This window comes from Rhipicephalus microplus, chromosome 1 (genome assembly GCF_043290135.1).
Source record: "Rhipicephalus microplus isolate Deutch F79 chromosome 1, USDA_Rmic, whole genome shotgun sequence".
In the NCBI taxonomy this organism is placed as follows: domain Eukaryota; kingdom Metazoa; phylum Arthropoda; class Arachnida; order Ixodida; family Ixodidae; genus Rhipicephalus; species Rhipicephalus microplus.
This window is the reverse complement of record NC_134700.1, coordinates 184443993-184460167: the sequence shown is the minus strand read 5'-3', so window position 1 is coordinate 184460167 and position 16175 is coordinate 184443993. Positions and strand designations below refer to the sequence as shown.

Sequence of the window (16175 nt, the reverse complement as noted above, 5' to 3'; positions counted from 1 at the left end):
CGCGGCGGGGCTGCTTTCAAAGTATACCAAGCCCATTCTACCTATATCACCACCGCTATAATGCGATTTGCATTATAGCAGGCGCGAACAGGTGTCGCCCCACTGCGGTGGTCTATTGACTAAGGTATTCGGCTGCTGACCCACACGTCATCGCTGGCGCGAACAGGTTTCGCTCCACCGCAGTGGTCTACTGACTAAGGCATTCGGCTGCTGACCCACAGGTCACGGCAGGCGCGAACAGGTATCGCCCTACCACGGTGGTCTATTGACTAAGGTATTCGGCTGCTGACCCACAGGTCACGGCAGGCGCGAACAGGTGTCGCCCCACCGCGGTGGTCTAGAGACTAAGGCATTTGGCTGCTGACCCACAGGTCACGGGATTGAATTCTGGCTGCGGCAGTTGCATTTTCGATGGAGGCGAAAATGCTGTAGGCCCGTGTGCTTAAATTTTGGTTCATGTTAATGAACCCCACATGGTCGCAATTTTCGGAGCCCTTCACTACGCCGTCTGCCGTAACTAAAAGGCGGTTTCTGGACGTAAAACCCAAATAATAAATCAATCATGGGAACAGGTGTCGATGCAAAATGAAAAGAAGTATTCAAGCTCTACCATCTTTGTGAAGCAAAGTTACGCGGAGCGATTAGCTTGTGCCTGTATTCCTTGTCATGTTAAAGAAATGTCAGAGCTTTACTTGTTGACATAACATGCTGGTGGAAAGTAAGCAGCTGTCCTTACTAATACAACTTAAAGACTCCCGCGCCATCTAAAACACAATAGCGTTATGGACAACAACGACGATGGTAACAACGTCATCAGCCCAACGAATATTGCATAAACGAGGATTGCATGCAATGACGGCCGTAAGAGCGGTACGATGAAGCTGACAGCGACGAGGTACAGTTGCAACGGCGACAACCACAGTGCCGGGATTATTGCAGCACGTTGAGAAAAGGTTATGACGATGAAATTATAACATTAACAGTGAGTATGAAGCAGCAAAACATTTACTATTGTAACCACAACGCCAATATGAGGAGCTTTTTTCTACTTCAACTATAGATGCGAGTTCCCATGGGAGGTGTTTCAAAATGAGCCAATCCCATAGTCTGTGTGATGCAAGAGAAACCATGATGCCAACCTCGTAAACTACTGCACCCCAGCAAATAACTCTAGAGATTAGGTTATCACAGCTTCTCTCCGAGGCAGCAGTGTTTCGAATTATTAGCTTTGTGCTTCGATAGCAATCTAGTGCATAAAGTAGAATATATCAGTGCTATACTAAAGGATCACTTTTTTTAATAAATACCAATAGCGTTATTTACAACGAAGCTGCTGTACAAGATAATATAACAGTTTAAAGAGCTATCGGGCTCTACGGACAGTTTCGCAGGCAGCCCAGCGAACTACTAACTATATTACACGAATAGATGTCATTGTTCATAGCAGGACTTATTTTAATGTTGTGTTAGCCTTATCTCAACTTCTAAAAACTGCGCAAGCCACTGTCATTTTTTAATAAAACATGGCTAACAGCAAGGACTATTCCTCCTAAAAAGTTTTCTGCAAGCACAAGGAGACAAAGCAGAGAAACACCGGACGAGAACAACGTAACTTTATATATATATATATATATATATATATATATATATATATATATATATATATATATATATATATATATATATATATATATATATATATATATATATATATATATATATATATATTGAAAACATTTGCCTAACTACTCTTAGATTTGCGCGATCTCGTCGAAAAAGCTCATGAACAGCCCACAGCTTGGGATCGCATGGCCTAATGAACACATGATAGGAGTAAAATCTCATTCTGAAGCAAGGCAACTCAAGACAATTTTTATAGCAAGCTCGGCATAGCGAGCTCTGTTAAAGAAATCGTGGCAGTATCTTTACTCACGTCGCAATCAGACTAATCACAGCATTGTCTTCTATTTTTCAATAAGACCTGAGTTATTGTAACTTGTCTCATCTTGCTTAATTATAGCTTAGCAATGGCTAAGTAAGCCTTTCACGTAGAAGTTGATCGCCGCAGTGTATTTGCTCCACCCCCTTCTTAACGTATCAGCACAAATAGGTAGTAGCCCTACAGAAATTGGGTGATTCCCAATACTCATCAATAGCAAACTAAAACGGAAGAAGCCAACGGCTAGCCCGAAAAAATGACTGCGAAGGGACGGTGGTGAGCTGAAGACAACTGGCACGTTCAACAAGAGAATACCAACACCAAAAGTGACCTCGGCCGCCAGAAGACCCTGAAGTGCTTGAAAGGTATACACCAAGGGCAACGTGCTCCTGTCGCGTCTACGACTGTTTATGGTTCATTTTAAAAACCTCTCTGCACAAACTATGAACGTATAAACAGCCTACCATCTCTTAACTTAAGTCAAGAAATCACCTAGAAGCAATCTAGAAACAAACTTGGAGCAACCATGTTAGTCTTCAGAATCACGAAGTTTCACTGTTTCAAGGTTTGCGTGCCTTGTGGAAGCTTCGGAAACTTTTACATACACTTCACAGTCAAATGGCTGATGGTCAGTAAAGGTGTCATTATCGAATTACTGTCGCATTGCGAGTTTTCCTAGCTTGAAATGCCTTGTGCCAGGCATATGCAGGCAGAACTGATTATTACTTCAAGACACTGACATGATAAAACTTTCTCATTAACTATGAGTTCTCCCTTTTGTGAGTCTCCTCGGCTACATTTATGCGTTCAATACAAAACACGTTCCAAGTTCGCAAAAGTTTTGAAACGGCTAGCAAAGTTTTTAGAGCCGCTTCCACGCACATTTTAGAAAAAAGTACGCTTTGAAGAAGAAACAATCTATTGCCAAAAATTGCGTTAACGCTACCTCTTCCGCACCAAATTCACGCGAACAACTTGATAAGACAGAAATAAAATGCGCGTCTCTGTCCACCTAGTTTTCATCATGCCTACAGCTGGAACATAGTGCGAAAATGTGATAGTACACCGCGGTGCCACTTAACACTAGCGCATATACGTCAAAACGTTGCTGAGTTTCAAGTTGCTGGCGATGACAACACACGACGATTACCGGTTCACGAGTCGAAAGAGGGCAATTGAACTTTCTTCCCGCAGGCAGATGGTGAACAACAAAAACACTTTAGCAGAAGCAGAGCACAATGCGCACACTCTGCGACGAACCATGGCGCCTAAGGACCGATCGAGGGTAGCGATTGAATCACGGTGTGGTCTGGCGATGATCAACAACGGTTGGCAGCACGTTGCCGAAGCAGCTTGGCTGCTCTCACGGAAACGCCGTTGGCTGCGTCTAGTCCGAGTGTGTAGCGCCAGCGAGTCCCCGTCAGATCCGTCGCCATCCTCCTTTCTCCAGTGCCCTCCTCACCAACGCCACTTACCACTGCGCAAGGGGTTGCACGCCCCCGTTTACCCACATCACTCTCCCTTCTGGAGCGTGAGAGACACACACTCTCTCCCAATCGGGAGAGTGTAGCGGGAGTGCGTGGAAGAGCGTCGATTCCCTCTTTCCTCTTCTCGCAGCTTCCCACTGCGGTTGTGCCAAGCCACATCCGCTTCCTTTCCTAAACAACGCCCTCCTCATGTTTTAGTGCGCCGTTGAGAATGCGCCTCGTTGTTCACCAGTGAGAGAGAGACAAAATAATTTAAAAAGGAACGTTATAGGGAAATGAAGACAGCTTGATAGGAGAGCTCAAGAGAGTGGTAATATCTTTCAGTAGACGCGTGCCAGTTTATCTTTTCTTTACGGCATCGTTATCGGTAATAGCAGGGAAAATATTGCAGAGAAATAATAGGCGCAGGTGCATCCATGAGAATCTGTTGCTTTTATTTTTACTTATGCTTCACACCAAAGTATTTTTTGTTTTGTTTTTTACTTAAAACACTAGTTGCAGAACACATAATCTTAAATATGCCCAATTAACAAAAACGTAAATATTTTTCAAACAGTACTGCGGTGGCAAAAGATTGTAGTTCTAATTTGGGATTGACCAGCTGCGATAATGCCGAGCTATAGTGCTTAACGGCTCACGCGAAAGAGGAGAATGAAATTTGTGCTATTGTACACTGCATTTCAGACTAGGGTGAAACTCCTTGAAGCCCGTGTCATGTATAGGTGTACGATATACTTTATAAGATGGTGGAAGTTTCGGGAGCCCTTTTCTACGGCGTTCCCCGACGTTATAACGAGGTATTATGATGTAAACCCCGACATTTAGGAGAAGCGACTTCTGAATAAATCACACCAAGGTCAAAGGTTGCATTTCATTTACGCAGAATAAATGGGATGAAAAGTAATGAACCTCATTTATTAAAATATTTTTATTGTTATTTCTTGATAAATTTGAAAAAGTAAAGCACACTTTGTCCGGGTAAACCTCATAAAATGTTCGGAGGTCTACGAATATTTGAAAAGTGCATCTGTCCGCTTAGCCTCAAAGCTAGTGTATGTATATTTTGTGAAAGTGTGATGGAGCGCATCAGGTTAGTACAGCTTCACACCAATAATTTCTTATTTGAACACTACATTATTACGGTTTTTTAGTCAATTGTAGCAGTTCTTTTTTTTCAAATCTTCACAAACTTATGCGACAATTTGTATAAATATAGGATGACTGCCAGTTGTGCATGGACATGTTACTACTTTTTGGCGTTTGTTTCATAATGAATGTATAAATGTGGCATGTAGCAGGCTTATCCGGTGATGCGCGTAATTTATGAAAACAGGAAGTGATTCGTGCAACACGAAAACTCCCTGAGATTCAGAACTTTTATATATGATTTCATGAGGGACGCTGTAGCTCGAACTGCGGAATAAATTGAGCAAGCTCAGTTCTGTAACAGCCCCTAAACCGATATATTCTTGTACTTCTCTCGCTTCTACCTCTTTATAATTAAGATTTCGGGGCGGACAGTAAAGCTGGTGTCTTCTGTCTTATCAGTTCAATGCTTTTACTACCATGTTGGCAATGCGAATTGGCAACGAAAAATCGAAAGCAGTTCACAAATATATGTGGGGCTCCCAGTCTTATTTCAACGATGCTTCATTTTTTAAAGCTGAGGTTGAATTGTTTAAAGCGTTCGGAATTTGGTAGAAAACATGCGCGAAAGCAGGCTGCAGAAAGAAGAGCCCTTGGATTGGTTTACTGGGTACCGTGATTGTTGCGGAGAGTACTGAGAAACGTAAAAAAACATAATGCACTGTCTCTGTACCCCATCCACAAAGTGGTATAGACTAAAGTTCTATACAAACGTTAAGGGACTGTACATGGAGCAGCGTGAAGAATAAAGCTACGTTGTCTTTGCTTTCCAAAATATTTTTCTTAAGAGAGCTACTTTCGGTAGCGAGTAGCGTTGGTGTGCACGTGATGGCGTTGTTTTTTTCTGTATTTAGCTTTTGCGGGTTTTCTTTTGTAAGCCAAAAAAGTCATGCACGCCTTTTGTATTTTGCTCCAGAAGTGACAGTTGGATTGATAATGTGTGTGAGTACAGTTCTTTCATCGCCTTTTTGTTGATTTCGGTAACATGGGTGAGAAAGATATGCATATCTTCTAAGGAAACTCATTTATTCTAATCAACTGCGGCTTACCCAAGGATTGTTGTTACGATGAGCTCTGGCGCGAATGCGATGTCAATCGCCGCATTGAAAAGCGATATTGTATATGACATTTTGGTTATGTCGGAGTTGTCCGGATACCACAGCTAGGATGTTATTTCCGGCTTCCCTGCGCAAGCATGCCGCCCAATCTTGCGCGTGCTACCGTAAGTGCCCATGCTTGTAGGGCGTCTAGAGCAATGTCCGGATAGTTCTGTCTTGTAGGGCGTCTAGAGCAATGTCCGGATAGTTCTGTTTGGGGCAGCCTAGTGAACAGCGAGTTCTGTTTGGGGCAGCCTAGTGAACAGCGCTGAGAACTTCGCCAGTTTCAAGCATGTTCATTTTACTTTTATGGTTTTCAAAGTTTAGGGCTTTTAAACATAGAAGAGCGTTTCACACAGCAGTTCCGGTGTTGGCTTCGGTGTCAAGGTTTGTGATCTAAATATCATAGTTGTACGTCAGCGAAAGTTAGACAATACAACAATATACTTTACCTTTATACTCTATTACGCATGGCTTTGCATTACTATAATAACTATTTTTTATCCTATACCATGTGCATTTGCATCCGTCAATTTCCGTTTCTGTATAGATGACGGTAACGCATAGCAAACTCATGTACTTATAGCCATCCAAAAAAAATGGCCGCATTTCCGCATGCATGGCCGCAAATGTCGCCGAAAGGCCTTAGTCTCCTGCCAGCCATACCTAATTGCTAGCAGGATATTGTCCTGGGTCAGGTCTTGTGAGTTGGGTTGTATTTCATCAAGTAGTCATTTATGTTTGCCTTGCATCGGACAGCGCCTCCTCTATGTCGAATTGGCCACATCCGGCTGTCATTATTAATATAGCGCAAGCACTGCCTAATATATGATCTGCATCTGACATGGGTGTTGGTAAACAGGAAAGCGTGTAGAACACTGCCAGGTCACACAATCATATCGTCGCATTTTTAGAGCAGCCTAAGAAACACTAGGGTCTTTAAAATGTCATATCCATCTAGTTTATAATAAAGAAACACGCCGCCGCATACTTACGTATTGATGTTGCACATCAGATATGCGTAATTTTCGCTTTATGTTGGACAATGCTTACAACGCAATCAACAGTTCAATATGAGTGGATGCCCAGCAAGTGCTTTAATTTTGGCTGAGTGCGTGAATTATGTGGCAGGCAGGCAGGCAGGCAGGCAGGCAGGCAGGCGGGCGGGCGGGCGGGCAGGCAGGCAGGCAGGCAGGCAGGCAGACAGACCAAATTTCTGCATTCAAGTATCCCAAGAAAGACTATCGTCTTTATAATATCATTGTACAAATGATTTTTCCAGCGTGACACCATACATGTCTATGCTATGCCTTACCCTCTACACTTCTCCTCACCCTTCCTTCTCTTTCCTTGCGGCCTTACTATACGAGAAAATAAATAACAATATCCTGTAAATTAAATAACAATATCCTGTATGGTATTACTCGTGTGAAGCCATACGTGACTACGTATGGGGAGAAAGAGAAATTGAAGACCCCTGTTGACTCTCAACTTGCTTGGACCCTTGCCGCTGTAGTTCCACGTGAAAGAGAGATGCGAGATCTCTGTTGACACTCAACCCGCTTGGGCCCTACAGCTTTAGTTGCTATCTTTTGGTCACGACACGTTATTCTCTGTGAACAGGTGTCAAATAGGCGCTTTATTAGACGCTCGCAGCTGTAGTGCCACGTAAAAATCGATTGTTTAATGGTTGTTTCGACAGTGCTCGGTCAACCAGCCAAACGTGCAGTCATCTTCGGCCCATGCAGCAGAAGCAGGTACGTGTCTTTTTAAATAACGAAAATTGCTTAAGAATAACAGTGCAAAAAACTTACCATGTCGGTCACATTAAATTTATGAGCCACTTGGTGGATTCCGTGCTTAACGGTCGTGTCGTCCACTATCTGAGACACCAGCGTAGCTCTAGCCAATCGGTGCCCCGTCCTCATACTCCTTCGACCAAGTCCCTGTCTTTTTTCTTTTCTCTATCTTCACTAGTCACTCTATACCTTTTAATCCGTCCTTATCCCATTCTCTCGTGACCTACTGCTGAGATGTCGCACTTAGCTGCACACAGTTGCGGAACTCAGTTTTCTCTTCTCAACTCTTTCAAAACCACTTCCCACCGTTCAAATTTAGAATGAGGAGTGACATCAAACATATAGTTAAACTGTATCATGCACCATGAGTATAATTTTTAATGCCCACTGCTACCCTCAAATCACGTTATATTGGCCTAAAGACATGAAAGAATGACGCCCTCGCACCAGTCATTTTTTTTTCTCTCGCCTTTCGAGGGCATTCTCCGAGGCCAATTTTTTGATACCTGAAGAGGACAATAGATTTAACTGCGCGAAAAAAGACAAAATATAAAAAGGAACACCAGCGTTTTGTCTTTTTGAGCTGATAACCTTGCCTTAATCATAAACCAACTTGCCCAAGCAGCAGTTTTACTCAAGGGGAGGACACTAAATTTCCAACCAAGTCAGAGACTGACATCGACACACTACAATAGCATTACCTGTCCGCAACAGCTTGTACAAGGCTACGAACAACTACATGGTACGTAACATAGGTCTCAGTTGCATTGCAATGCTAGAGTTTGGTGACGAAACATCATATGTGACGACTGTTATAATTCTGGATGGTTAGATATTCGGTATACTTTGATAAAGAGAATTCCTTGTGCTTAGCCATGACAAAGGTTGGTAGCACATCACGTAAAACTAGCACTTCGAGAAGACAGACAATAGCTAAAAGTTTTAATTTTCTTGCAGGAAGTAGAGCGGATCTCTACATGTAGATGGTTTTCTTTAATGATTGCATATTTATATTTCAAGGTTTCCGTCGAACTACATCCCTAATGTCTATTTAACAAACCACTTTGTTTTCTCCCAATAAATAGCAGTTGAAATTTCACTATTGTGTGTATTTTCACCGACGTCTTTTTTGTGTGGTGCGCAAGTAACCTTTATCACGAACTGCTTCGCACTAGCCCGAAACAGTACGTAAAATGTATCAACATATTTGAACATATCATAAGTAGTGAAGAAAACATTACCTTTGATGCCTTCATCTTTCAGGGTTGTTATGTAGCACAATGTTCTGGACTAGGCCTGTTTCTGAACGAGTGAAGACTGTGGATGTTTCTCAATGTGAATGCATTATGCCTACTCGGCATAATATTCAAGACTTCAACGAACTGCTCACAAGCTTCTAGCAGTGGCTTGATTTTTTTTTTGTTTCATAAAGCCTTTTTGCTACTTGAGGCTCATCTTTCCAGCAGTTTGTCATGCAAATTCATAATAAGAAGCTTTATTTGTTTGTACAATTGAAAACACATCATACGCTCTTTTTTTTCTTCTAAAGGGCACATGAAAACAATAGAGACCCATATGTGTAACATGTTCGCTTAATTGTGAAATGTTGGGGCTGCAAGAAAGGATGTGTTTTATTGGTGATTTTCACAGCTCCATGCAGATCGCTAACAGTAATGAGCTAAATAAGGAAGTATTAATTTGATGTCGGTGTTAAATGTGTCACAATGAGATGGCATTCTTAGTTACACCATTATTTTGTATTTGGATTTTGTAACGGCAAAATCTTGAATGGCCAATGATATCACTATTACCAACGAGTACTGTACAAATCTAGCACATAGCCAAGATATGGCGACAAAATAAGAATCAATAGAGGAACTTCGAGAAAATCCTCTTTGTAGAGAGTTTCTCAATTGAATAAAGGAAACCAACACTTCCTTGAAACAAAATCTACAAAATAAAGATAACCGAAATGCACTTCATAATTTAAATGGCTTCTTTAAACATGTTACTTCATCGAAGGACACGGGAGCGTTAACTGGTTTCAAGTGGGATGGAAAATATTGCGATGTGTGTATGATACAAATCAATGGCATTCGGTTTACAACAGTTCTTTCAGACTAACTAAATGAAAGAAGCTTGCGCTTACTGAGCATGAGTTGTGTCCCGAATCGTACGTTCACTTCTTTTCACCGAAGTCCGTCAGCAAAAATCAAGAAAAATCAGATAGATGCATACGGGCCTGAGATCCAACGTTTATGTCATTGTCGTAACTATGTCTTGAGGTGTAACATAATAATTTGAAAATCCTAAACTTCAATCTACGCCACTGGTTTTATTTATTTGAACAAGGTTGTCCAAATCCTTCACACACTACAAACGAAAAAAGTGTTTACCACTCGTGACCCCTGAGATTCTCTAGAATGTGCGTTAAACAAAAAAAATATTGATGGTGGCAGAATATTGGGCTCGACTCTTTTCTTTTATAATCCCACATCGCGAGCTCTAGGAACAGTCCAAAAGGGGTGGCCAGCAGTCATGTCCTTACACATGTTTTGTAGATTTGTGGGCGTAGTGCGTCTGTGAGCGCCACGTGGAACGTATTGTGAGCACTGGTACAAAATTATTCATCATACTTTGCTGGATCGGCACCCAAGTGTTTGCTAAAGTAAAAAAAAAGAATAAAAAGAACGAATTTAACGGGCTTGTTGTCTAGCGTCACAGGACGCCTTTGTGGCTACAGCTGCCGCTACCATTACGCAGCTGACTCACTCAAAGGGACGAAAAGCAAAGAATGGCCAACAAGTCTTGTCAGAAACCAACGCACAGACCACAGAAGCGGCAATGACAAATAATTAGGTCGAAACGGAAAAATACGCCGTCAGTAAACATTACGGGCAACGCCGTAAGGAAGCATTCAGTAGCACAACCGAAGGCCTGTCACAACGGCTCGTTAGAGGCCACCGTCTTCTCTCGTTAGCCTCGGAAAGACCACGCAGCGCCACCCGCCGGCTAACACGCGCGTCAGTCAGCCGAGCCAAACAGAAAGAACCCACTGCGCACCGTATCCGCGAGACACGTTGAACGGTATTCGCACAGAATTACACACGCACACACAGGCACACAAAAGACGTCTGAGCCAGCGCCATTCCAAGAGCGACGCTATGAACTCCTCGTACGCAGATTCGCCGTGGTGGCTGGTGGTTGTCGAGAAGGATGAAGTGTAGTGGACAAGAGGAACAAAAATATGAACGTTGCTCCTTTCTCCACAGTAACAATGTCTTTGTGTTTTTTTTTCTCGTAGAGTCGTTTTTTTGCTTTCTCGAAGTGAAGAACGTAGGTTGGTTGGGGCGTGAGTCGTATTCCATGACTCACCACCCTCCCCGCACCGATGACGCGGGCTAGCCAAAGAGGGAGTGTCCGGCCGAGTCCGTCAGTCGGTTATTGTCCCTAGGGGCCACTGGTGTCCAGTGCAACTCCTCGCCACAGTTCACGCCCGGAAGGCCACCGCGCCACCACCACCGATGCTAGACCGTTGTCTCTTCCCTCCGGTCCCGGAAACTTCTGTTGATAGAATTGAAAGAAAGACAAACGCCACAAAGATGAAGAATAAAAAAACTGGAGGCTGCAGCAGTGCGCAACATTTATTCCCTCTCTATTTATGCTTTCTGGGTGTTTATGGTGCTCGCAAGTTTGCACCCTTTTTAGGTTATCAACATATTTGCATCAAACGTTTCTCTTTACGTGAGCACGAAACCAAAGCGCTCGTCAGGCCAAGTGAACCATGAGAGCAAAAGAAAAGAGCGCCATGAAAGAAAGTGAGAGAGTAAAAACTTTACGTTCATATCTATGTATATTTATGGGCAGTTTTGTGATTAGGCGGCCACAAGCCTATTAGCACAGCCGGCATCTTCTAATCTTTGCATAACCCTGCAACTCTGGTCAGGGTCAGAGCTGCACAGCACAGCCTCCCCCTGGCCTGTGTTAACTTCCTGAGTCTTACGGTCTTTTGCTGGGCATCAGCTGTTAATGTGAAATAAATGTGACTTTTTCTTTCACTGCCTAAATGCACTTCAATATTGGTCTGTACGTAGTAGTGAAAGAATACGGGGCAACGGTCAATATTCAGCTTGAGTTGCTTTGAGCTACTTCTTGGGTCTTCTGAAGGTATCCGCATGTTATCTTGTACGCTGCCCAGTTTAAGGTTTTAAGCGATGTGCCATTTCTTGGCCGCTAACCATGTAATCCATCTCTGACGCTACCACGAACATTTTTTAGTTGCTTCGTAGGAGTAGAATATCTCGTTACGTGCGACTTTGGCAGTTTTTTTGTTCCTCACTTTCTTTGCATTTCGTTAGTCAGCTGCTGCTAATATAGTTTGTAGGTATGAAGAGACACCGATATTTATTTGAGAGTTGCTCGCACATACTTTAGTGCAATCGCTGTTCATTGTGTTGAAAAAAGCTGTTTCAACAAGCTGTTGCTTATTTGCGGCAGTAGTGAAATACAAAAACTAGAAACACTAGAGACTGGAAGCTGGCTAATCTGAACGAGAGTAATGGTCCTTGAAAAAAAATTGTAAAGGCAGAGACTCAGCTCGATAATAAAGCCTGCTTTAGCGCCTTCTCCACGACTCAAATGTTCTGTCCCGCGACACAACCTTGCGGGATCTATGTTCGCTGTTCGATTTTCACGTGCGTGCCCAAGTAATAAGTTGCAAAAATAATTTGTTCTATTGAATATCTTGGAAATTCTCGCTCTTATTATTAGCGATGTCGTGGCAGAGAGCAAGAAATAAACAAAATGAGCAACCGCACATTTTTATGACGTACCAAAACACACATACCTAGCGCATGGCTTTCTCCTGTTTTCTAAGGCCTTATTCTAGGCACGATAGCTATGTGTAAGCAAGAATAAGCTGCTTCCGCTTTATTTTTAAATCTATCGTGCATTGAAAAAGTATATGTAAGTGTTGTTCGTTTTTTGACTCTATGAAGCTTCACGTGAAAGTTCGTGAAGGTCATCACACTTTAAATATGCCCAGGAATGTTTGTGCCTTCCTACATATCTTCCTTTTCTGCGAAACAACACATTCATGCAACCTATAGGATATTAAAAAGAGAAACGAGAAAAAATGAAGTCAGGGATGTCAAGCAGAAGCTAACCTCCCTGCTTTTCTTTTCTTGCCGTTGAGTATGGTTTAAGACAATAAAAGTAGTAAATTAATCCCAGCGGCACCGATACCACTGGCACCGCATATGAGAAGCATTACAAGAATGGATATTGAAACGTTGTTTTGCCGACGCAGAACGAAAGAAAAAATGCCCCTACCTCCCCGAAGGCAATCGTGAGGAAATGCGAATGCATTTCTTGTGTCGAGACAGGGCACCGTTGGCATCAGACTTTCGCTTTCACTGACTTCTGCTATCGTCTCGAGAGCGGCCCAGCCAGTGAACGGTCAAGAGTGAGGAGCGAGCGGACGAAAGAGGGGGGCACCGGCGTTCTCGTCTCTGCTTTGGCGTTTCACAGTGGCGTCTCGAGCACACATTTCCGAATGTTCTGAGAGGCGCCAATCTAGCCATCGGTTGGGAGTGAGGCGCGAGTGGACGGGAAGGAAGAGCGCAGGGAGTAGAGAGAGCGAATGGCGAGAGAAGGAGCGGCGAAGCCATAGAGGAAAGAAAAAAAAACTTAGGAGAGGCTCCGACGTCACTTGTTGTGAAGCTATCGTGAAGCCGGAAGTCGGCCTTATTGACTGGACAAATTCTCTTCTCTTGTTTACATCCGAATGTAAAGCAGAAGGCGCGACTCTCTCTCCAGCACGAAAAGCACGTGAGATGCGCAGCGCGCTTGTCGTGGCGATCTGAAACCAATGGAACGGGGCTCAACACTCTGAGCCAGCGCGACACCTTCGGCGAAATCATTTTGTCCGAGTATTAACAGCGAGTAACAGCTCACCGACAACGAAGCAAGTACAAGAGAACGCGCGCTAGATGCACTGACAACGGCGCGTGTTTTTATGTCATTAATTCAACAACTGTACACACAACACGATCGGTCGTGCGCCTTCTTCTACGGTTGCATTCCGACACAAGGCCGACGCAGCACCTGGCCACTGGGCCAGGTTTCCGCGTGAAACTCACCGGCGTCAGCATGCGAACGTGGTGATTTTGAGCACTCTGCGAGACTTGAATGCGGCTTTTCTAACGTTGAGATTACAATGCTGGGGGTGAGTATAACAAGCGGAACAGAAAAGATGTTTTATTACGCGCATACAAGTTGTTACTGTACACATACCGAACACGAAGCTACGTATGTGCACATGGTTCTCATTGCATCTTGCTGGGCACAACCATTTCTTCTGTTGCCACAAGCAGGAGCACTGCCCAATCGTCACTGACCTGCAAGACGTTCTTCGTCATTCCGCTTAGTCATGGTGCCCAACGCAATTTTTCTGAGCACTTCAAATGCTTCATCCACGTCATCCGCCGCACGACACATGAATATGCGCTCGTTCTACGCACTGTAAAGGCCCGTGGTAAACTAAAGGTTTTGTAAAAGTTTCTAAGAGTGCAGCAACTGCCAGGAGAAGACTGCTTAACCAATAACGCGGCGCAGAGCACGGATATTGTCCGCCACGGCTCAGCACGAGACTTGTGGAGGCAAACATGCCGCCGCCAGCCGCAGCCGTTCACGGCTAGACCAGCTACACTGCGCAACACGTAACCATAGCAACGTCGCCATTGTGCCCAGTGATTATGGCCGCCATGGTGTCATTTCCTCCACACTTTTCACGTAGCGCGCAGGCTGGGCTTGCTCTCTCCTATATTTCCTTCCTCCGTGGGTGAAGCACTGCACCTACCCTGTCTAACACTCTCTCGTCATGCTCCGGTTTCTAGGGGCTAAGAAAAGCTTGCGCGCCCGCAACTGTTGCAATGGTAGAGGAAGTGAGAGCAGAAAGATAAAAGCTGCCGGCATGGATGCCCGACATAGCCCGAGTAAGAAATTTATTTATTTAGTAAATACTGCCGGATTCTATGCGAAGTCATAGGCAGAAGTGGGTACATATATATGCATATGATATTACATTATGCAATGCAAGAAAACAATTGGAATCACTTATAAAAAGAACAATGTGTCGAGGGAGAAAAATCTAGAAACGTTCTAAATTAGAAACATTGACAACATAAGTCCATGTAGCACGTATTGAACATTTTCGACAGAATTAGCGAGTTTTGCCTAAGAAGAAGGCACGAGTGACTGATACAGCAAAACAGTGGGCAAAAACGAACAAAATGACAAATTGAGACAATGAGCAAAAAGTAGCAGTCCGCACAAAGTAACATACAAATGAGGTATGAGGTAGTGCTTAACATACCAAAGCAATACAACTCATACACACAGAACAATCTAGATGCAGTGTGAATACTAATGATATAGTAACGGCAATAAAACAATCAATGAATAGAGGCCGATTCGCTATCGCATTCATGGACGATGAACAGTTATAAATGATGCAACTTCATCGGGCAGTGCGTTCCAACTACGTGCTGTTCGAGGAAATAATGGTTTTTGGAAAGTAGTTGTTTTACATGAAAATTCTTGAACTTTTTTGCAATAGTGCGACCATGTTGTTTGCAATTCGGATGGTTGGATATATTTCGCTATATCAATTTTGAGGTTAAAAACCTTTTTTTTAAACTGTCAACATTTTAATGCATTCGCATTTAAGAAAAGGCCCATAGGGTTTTACCTCCGCTTTTCCAATTGTGTTATTTTTGTTTATGTGGGTTTTGGGGTCTGAAGATGAGAACACCACGCTCTTGAAGTGATTGATCACAGTAGACATGGTCGGAACGCACCTGAACAACCCACATTTATTTAACTACCTTTAAATCGACGATATCGCCAGCCGAATTATTTTGACATCAAATGTGATCCACACGGTAGAACAACCTTACAGAATATTCAACAACACTCAACATGACAAACACAAGGCGGCGTCGTCAGCGCCTGACTCACCACCACGGCCCACAGCAGACAAGCCGCTGTGCCGTCCGCTGCGGACCACTGCAGTGGACGGTCACCCGCCACCCGCAAAAAGAGCCGTTCGTTTCGCCAGTGCTGCTACCGAGGCTTACCGCTAGGCGTCACTGCCGGCGCCACCGTTCTAACAGTGATGATGATGGTGGTGGTGATAAACGCTCGCGAGCACAACACCCCCTACCACTCGATAGTTGTCACCCCTGAATGCAGCTTATGCACGAGACACGTGCGCCATCAGGGGCAAACAACTTAACAAGGGTTGTCAGCATCCTAACAGGGTGGGCCATCGTAAACTTCTCGCAGGAACGCATGCCTACAGACGACAACATGGGTCGCGTCACATTTTTTTTTCTCCGGTGCATTTCTTCCCACCGACTACGGTTGTGACGCTGTTTTTAATTGCTGCATTCCGTGAAGTATGTTTAACAATGCGCGGCCACTCATGGCGACAAATTGTGGCACGGGCTACAAAAAAAGAGAAAAAAAATGCCAGGCCCGCGCGGAAGGTACAGCATTGTCACAGCGAAAGCTAGAAGAGCGATTTTTCAGAGCCTGTTCTAAACACTCATTGGGTAGCTGCCGCAAGCACACTTGCTTGATACTCATACTGCATTAATAATAACTTTTGGGGGTAGTAGGCCGGCATTCACAGTGCTAGTTTTCG

The 16175-nt window shown here is 43.8% G+C and overlaps 1 protein-coding gene across 5 annotated transcripts in view; it reads right to left on the bottom strand.

Annotated features, from left to right (window-relative positions):
- Positions 1-8947: 8947 nt before the first annotated feature.
- Positions 8948-16175, bottom strand: part of LOC119178536 (neuroligin-4, Y-linked) — a 523045-nt gene continuing 515817 nt past the window's right edge. For all 5 annotated transcript variants that reach the window (XM_075888794.1, XM_075888769.1, XM_075888783.1 and 2 more), the window contains one exon: positions 8948-11032. Coding sequence is in view for 4 of the 5 variants with exons in the window: in XM_075888769.1 (XP_075744884.1) it covers positions 10996-11032 (37 nt within the window). In the remaining variant the exon portion in view is untranslated. The remainder of the gene's footprint in view (positions 11033-16175) is intronic.